Source organism: Eriocheir sinensis, unplaced genomic scaffold (assembly GCF_024679095.1).
Source record: "Eriocheir sinensis breed Jianghai 21 unplaced genomic scaffold, ASM2467909v1 Scaffold379, whole genome shotgun sequence".
NCBI lineage: Eukaryota > Metazoa > Arthropoda > Malacostraca > Decapoda > Varunidae > Eriocheir > Eriocheir sinensis.
In genome coordinates, this window is record NW_026111697.1 from 309279 (window position 1) to 316766 (window position 7488).

Below are 7488 nucleotides of genomic sequence, written 5' to 3' on the forward strand. Positions count from 1 at the left end.
CGCTTTCAGGCAAGTCACTGATGAAAATATATGCCTTTTATTATGCTATGCGTGACTGTAAATCCAATGCCTACAAACGGTGGTGTGGGTGAGGGGCGGGGGGATGTTGACGTGTTTGATTTAAATTAGTCCGCCTTCCTTCGTTTTCTCTAAATCCTATATTCTACATTCTCTGGTTTGGCACCAAGCAGCGTCACGCATAAGCCACGCCTCTGCCGTGTCTCCTCCCACAAAGCTGCGTATGACTTGACTTAATATAAGTGACTTTGGGTGGTCGAACGTAGTTCCGGTGCCTCGAGAATAGGGAAACTGCGGCTACTAAACCCCGGGCGAAGCCTACCCTCGGCGTAGCTAGCGGTTGCAGGAGTCTCCGTAACAACCGTAACACATTGATTTGTGTTCCATATTATTAATCATCGCTATTTTTAGAAAATTACTTAATTCTGTTAAAAATAACATGTAAAATGATTATATAAATATTGAGATATCGCATAATTTACATTAATTCAATGGGAAATTGGTTTACGATTTCGGTGTGTGAACAATAAACGAATTAATATATATATATATATATATATATATATATATATATATATATATATATATATATATATATATATATATATATATATATATATATATATATATATATATATATATATATCAATATAATTATATAGAATAGATATATATATATATATATATATATATATATATATATATATATATATATATATATATATATATATATATATATATATATATATATATATATATATATATATATATATATATATACATGGAGGGCTTGGAAACTATAATTTCGGTATCTTGGTATATATATATATATATATATATAGATATATATATATATATATATATATATATATATATATATATATATGTATATATATATATATATATATATATATATATATATATATATATATAAAAGCAGAGTGGTGGGAGCAAACGCCGTGGCAAACAAGCGTCTGGCTGCCCGAAACACAGGCAGGTAAGCTGAGGAGTTTCTGATTGCAAGGGTTTGCACTTCATGGCGGGAACACATCAACCAGGAACATGATCAGGCATGTTTAGGACACACACTGCATCTAAATGAATCATAATCACTGATATTACAAGGCAACGATGAAGCACAAATGTGTAGCATGAAAGGAATCTCTCTCTCACCTTTTATTTGGTTATTATCAAATTTTCCTCCTACTGATGACAATTTTTTTCTGTTCCTTAAATTATCCACATATTGGTGTTTAACTATTACTCCAGAAATACGCGGTCATGCTTTATAAGGCTTCTCGTGCAGTAATTTCTGAAAATTATGTACAAAGAAAAATTAAATCCATCCACCTCAACCATCCACCTCAGGCCCTTTAAACATAAGCCTGTGCTCCGCCCCTGGCCCGGCACACGACTCAGAGCTGTCACAGTGCCCGGGAGGAAGGCTTCATCATAAATATTTACACTGAACAAGTAGGACAAAACGGGAAGATAAAACAAATACTTACATTCAAGATCCACTGCATTGCCACCTGGGAAAGCAGACAAACCTTTCATGAAGCAAAGTACGGAGGTTCAGGGATGACAAAGAGATACATTTTTTTTCATGATGTATGAGTAAGGACAAGCAGGTGGGTGAAGGGAAGATGCAAGGGTAATGGACATGTTACAGGAGGGAGGCAGTTGGGTGGTTTGTGTGTACTTAGATCTGGACGAGGCATTAGACAAAATACTACCACAAGACTAATATGAAAGCAGGAGAATATATAAGGACTGACAGGGAGAATAGCAGAGTAGACAAAAGACTTTCTGAGAGACCGACAGATGAGGAAAGTAATCTACGACAATATGTCAGGGTGGAGGGAAGGAATAAGTGGAGTTTCCCAGGGCACAGTGCTGGCATGTTAATGACATGGTGGAAGGGATGGGCAGATATACAAGCCTGTTTGCGATGATACAAAGATCACAAAATAAATGGAAGCTGAGGATTGTAAAAGTCCGCAGGGTGATCATGACAGGATTTATCAGAGGAACCAGGAGTAGACGGTGAAATTTAATGAAGTTATTGAAATGGGTGACTGTACTGAAAGGCTGCCATGGATTACTCAATGAGAACTGACAATAAAAAAAAGGAGGAGGAGAAAGTCATGGAATAATTTGTCACCTGAAAGAAAGTTGGAAAGTTTCGTTTAGTCGGCGCAACATCTGTGGTCATATGCCGGAGAGAGACAGAAGGGGAAGGAATTATAGGAGAAAGGAACAGATCCCAGGAGACGGGACACAACCCCCGATTAATACCTGGTACCCATTCACTGCTGGGTGGACAGGGGCATAGGGTATCGGAAAAGCTGCCCAATTTTTTCCACTCCGCCCGGGAATCGAACCCAAGCTCTCTCAGTTGTGAGCCGACTGTGCTAACCACTGCACCACGAAGCCCCCTGTCACCTGAAAGACATTAACGAGAGACAGCCTTGGGAGCAGCTGAAAACACTGGACTGGCATTTCACTACACAGACTAAGAGATGATGAAGAAACTAAGCTGATCAGGTTGGAATATGTGGCAGTAGTACGGTCCCCACATAAAAATAAACATATAAACAAAAAACAACAACAACAAAAACAAGCAGCAATCAAGTTTGTCCCTTCCCCATGGAGGAGGAAGAAGGCTTCTGTCAGTGGCAGATAATTTTGCAAGGTCACAGTTATTAGCAGCTGGAAAACTCGTGTTACTGGTTGCACTACTCATTGACACTCATGTTAAGGCCAATCACAATGAAGTGCTCCAAGGTATTTTTTTTTTTTTTTTTTTTTTTTACATTGCAGCCTATTGCGCCGGTAGGCTTCTTCCGGTGGATCCTGATGGTCGGTCCAAGGCTTCTTTCCGGTAGGTTCTGATGGTCGGCCCAGCCCGTTCTGGCGCAGGCGAGTGTTTATAGTGGCGCCATCTTGCATTGGCTCATGCTGCCCTCCCAGAGCTCATCTTTGATCCTAGAATCTAGAGTCCGGGTTGATAGGTGGTCTTCTGGACAGCATGTGGGTAGTTTTAAGCCACTCGGCGGCGGCTGAAAAATCCCAGCTTGGTGGCACCGGGCGGGGATTGAACTCGCGTCCTCCTGAACACGAGGCCGTTACTTTGACGACTCAGCCACCGCCACCGGGTGAGCTGCTCAAGGTAGACAGGTGGTTTGGGTGAGCGGGGGAGGAAGAGCGATGTACTGATTCTGAAGACAGAAACAGGAGCTTGGCTGTTCAGTGTCCTCAAAAGTTTTGCCCACCTCGTGAGCGACAGATTACCAAATGAGTGAAGACATGATGAGGTAGATACTGCTAACCGTAATTGGTCCTATGTGTTTGTTTGTTTCCCTGCACTCGGGGTTATTCGTTGCTTTTCCCTGTCCCTCAGGTAATGCTGGAGGAATCTTCAACATGGACACTGCCCTCGGCGTGATCAGCCTCACCCGAACCCTGGCCGAGGCCCAGCCCCAGGAATACCTGCTGCTGGTGCGGGCCACGGACCACGCCGCGCAGGCCCGCGCCGCCTCGGTGCCGGTCCGGGTCATGGTGACCGCCTCGCAGAGCTCGCCGCCCTCCTGGCAGGGCAATAAGCCACACGTGGAGGAGGTCGGGGAGTGGGTGGCGGTGGGCACGGCCCTGGCGCGCGTCACGGCGTCCTCACCGTCGGCCCTCCACTACTCGCTGACGGGCGGGAATGAACACAGCGCCTTCGTCATCAGCCCCGCCTCGGGGGTGGTCAGCGTGGCCACGCCCCTGGACTACGAAACCACCTCCTGGTACAACCTGACCATCACGGCCACCAACCTGGTGAGTCCCTGCCCCGCCTGGTACGCGAGGAAAACACTCAACAAATGTTCATTACAAGGAGGATATTCTTTTCAGGGGGAGAAATCACAGGTACTCAGCGATCTAGATCCAGACAGAGTAGTTTGGCCCAGAGAAATGTTTATAGGCCTACACGTCAAGCCATTACCAAAAAAAGGCAATTCATGGTCTGTGAATCTAGAATATCTAGTCTAGGGAAACTTGACTTCTCATTTCACCACTAATGTCGATCTTATCTGAAGCATTTCTGCCACTCCTTATAAACACAGCCTCAGATAAGATATTACCCACATGCTGTCCTGACCTTCAATCAACCGTCACTTCAGCGACTTCGGTAAAGAGCGCTACAGGCAGCACATAAAAAAGTGGGTTTCAGCGCTGGTGTTCTGCCATGGTGACGCGCCCCCTAACCCTCCCCCAGGCCGGGGTGTCCCGCAGCACGTGGCTGGGCGTGACGGTCCTCGACGAGAACGACTGGTGGCCGGAGTGGGAGCGACTTTCCTACCACGGCAGCGTCCTGCAGACCGCCGGCCGCGGCGCCCCCGTGCTGGCCGCCCACGCCCACGCCCAGGCCAGCCCCAGCCAGCTCACGGTGACCGCCCGGGACCGTGACCAAGGCTACAACGGCAGAGTGACCTACACCATCGTGGAGAAGGACATCACAAAGTTGTTTTCAATCAACCGACACACAGGTGAACGTTTGGGATTGTTTAATTAAAGGCACTCTGCTTAGTGAATACAGGCACGCGGGGAGATAAACGTCCCATTCCCTCACTAATCAACGTTCCTCCTGCAGCCAGGAACCTTACCACCCAATTCTGGTTTATGCTGCCTGCCACAGGAAGGGTTCAGCCACACACTGTTTCTTCCCTCACTGCCTCCAAGTGATACTTTGTTTTTACTGTTCATCTAAATTTGCCGAATAAATGGTTCGCCCTTTATGTTGTCCTGCTGCACAGACTTTACTCTTCATTATTCTTTCCTCCTTTGTTAAGATTACAAAGTATTTTCAGTTTTTCATCCTCTTTATAGCAAATCTCTGTAGCTGTGTGTGTGTGTGTGTGTGTGTGTGTGTCAAAAGTGAGTAAAAGAAAGTAGGAAAACAGCAGCAGGCAATATATATATATATATATATATATATATATATATATATATATATATATATATCTATATATATATATATATATATATATATATATATATATATATATATATATATATATATATATATATATATATATATATATATATATATATACACACACACACACGCGCGCATACACACACATATCCATGCCTGATGCTGTTTTCCTACATTTTTAGACTCCCTTTGAGAGGATAATTTTTTTTTCTAGACATGTTAGCTGTCCACCACTCCTGAAGACAAGTAACACTAACTGCACCTCATCCTCCACACCCTTCAGGAGCTGTGTGGGTGTCTGGCAGCCTGGACACAGTGGCCGGCACCACGGTGAGGTTGAGTGTGTGGGCCACGGACGGGGGCAGCCCCCGGCGGGAGTGTGTGGCGCCCGCCCCAGTCTTCATCACGGTGAGGGAGGTGAAGGCTGCCCCAATGGCCTTCCCCAAGACCCACTACTCAGCCGTCCTCTACCTGCCAACCTACCCTGGTGTGAGGGTGTTCTGCCTGGGCCGGGAGGAGCAGCCACGCCACCACGTGGATGTGAATGATATCACCGATATTTCATATTCCATCGCTGCCGGTGACGACAGAGAAAACTTTGTGTTTGACAATGTGAGCAAGTGTGTCAAGGTCCAGGACCAGTACAGCCTCAAGCCTCAGTACAACCTCACCCTCCAGGCCAGCGACGGGGCCGCCTCGTCCACGGCAACAGCAGAGATTATAATTGAAGAAGCGCCGCTGTCTACTCTGGTCTTCACTCAGGACCAGTACTGGGCCAACGTCATTGAGAACTCCACTAAGGAGATGAATGTTGCTGCCCTGGGAGTGAAGGGTCAGCCGCTCAACCATCACGTCCGCTACTCAATTCTCAACCCAAACATTAAATTTGAAATCCACCCGACCGCTGGCGTCATCAAGACCACCGGCAAGTCCTTTGACCGGGAGGCAGAGGACCACTACACGCTGGTGGTGGAAGTGAGTCCGGGGCCAGCGCAATTATTATGACCTCAGTGTTCTTGTACTGGACTGTTATTACCAAGACTCAGTGCACTATAATATCATCATCTTTTGTTTTTTACTAATCATAAACCCTTACCTTAAATAACATGAAACTTGTTTGGCTCAGAGGACATTGATCATTCTCCCCATTCATCTTATGCATTGGCCCTCAGACCTCTGTTGCATCTACTTGTATTTGCTTTTGTCTTACTGCTGTTCATCCTCTTGTGGTTCAGGCGCAGGACATTGAGGGCACAGCAAACGTGACCCGTGTGCTGGTCCACGTGGCGGTGATGGACGTGAATGACAACGAGCCGGTGTTCCTCAACCAGCCCTTCCACGCCCTGGTGTCCACCGTGTCTCCGCGCAGCCATGTGGTCACTAAGGTGAGCATAAGAGCCCAAGCAGATCTTTTTTGTCAGACACATGCCGGGCATAGCTTGTGCTCTCCATAAAGTAGTAGGTTCCTCCATGATCAAGCAGTGAACCTTTGCAGTGACTCCCAAAGTTATGTATTTGTTGATTATGAGATGGTCCTATTACCAAGCCCTTTCCCTTGTGTCTCCAGGTGCAGGCAATAGACGCTGACTCTGGGGAGTTCGGAAGTGTCCGCTACGAGCTGGTGCGAGGCAGCGGTGAGCTCTTCGCCGTGAATAAGAAGACGGGTGAAATTTCCCTGAAGCAGACCCTGATGGCGGCCGACAAGACCTACAGCCTCACCGTTGCTGCCTACGACGGGGGAAAGCCTCCCCTCAGCTCACAGGCCCATGTCCTCATAAGGTGAGTCACGCAGCCAGGACCACCTTGCCTTGGGTCAGGCCTGTTAGCCTCAGGGTTGTTCTTGTGTTGAAGATGTTAACCTGCCCGTCACGGGTCTCCAGGGTGGTGTCTTCTGAAGGGCCAATGTTCACCGCCGCACGGTACGAGGCAGCCGTGCCAGAGAACGCCGCCAAGGGCACGCCCGTTGTAAGGGTGGAGGCCGCTAGCCCTTCCGGGGAGCCCATCATGTACACCATTGTGGCCGGCAACACTGAGGAGCTGTTCGGCCTCGACTATTCCACAGGTGGGGGCACCATGGCAGGCAGCAGCAAGGCCTTTAGTGGCAGTGGCTCACCTTGCCCAGAGCACACCAGTATTAGTGATGACACATGCCTTGTTGATCTTAGAGTCACACCACCACTGAAATCTTACTAACACATGAGCTGCCTCACTGATGTTGACCTTGAGAGGTGTGTAGGTAAGGTAAGAGGCAGAGGGAGGCCCGGCGTGCCAGCCGTCCAGAGTGAGAACTGTTGGACACTTGCTAACTCTTATAAATCATAGTTGTTCCACCATACCTTGGACCACTTCATTGTGATTGGCCTTAACATGAGTGTCAATGAGTAGTGCAACCAGTAACACGAGTTTCCCAGCTGCTAATAACTGTGACCTTGCAAAATTATCTGCCACTGACAGAAGCTTTCTTCCTCCTCCATGGGGAAGGGACAAAC

General features: G+C 46.9%; 1 protein-coding gene across 1 annotated transcript; it reads left to right on the top strand.

Moving 5' to 3' along the window:
• The first annotated feature begins 3195 nt into the window (after positions 1-3195).
• On the top strand, positions 3196-7488 carry LOC126991990 (protocadherin Fat 3-like). The gene is made up of 6 exons (XM_050850637.1): positions 3196-3840; positions 4280-4550; positions 5283-5974; positions 6235-6384; positions 6567-6778; positions 6880-7488. Exons 1-6 carry the CDS (start codon positions 3364-3366, stop codon positions 7190-7192), a joined length of 2115 nt encoding a protein of 704 aa, XP_050706594.1. The 5' UTR covers positions 3196-3363; the 3' UTR covers positions 7193-7488.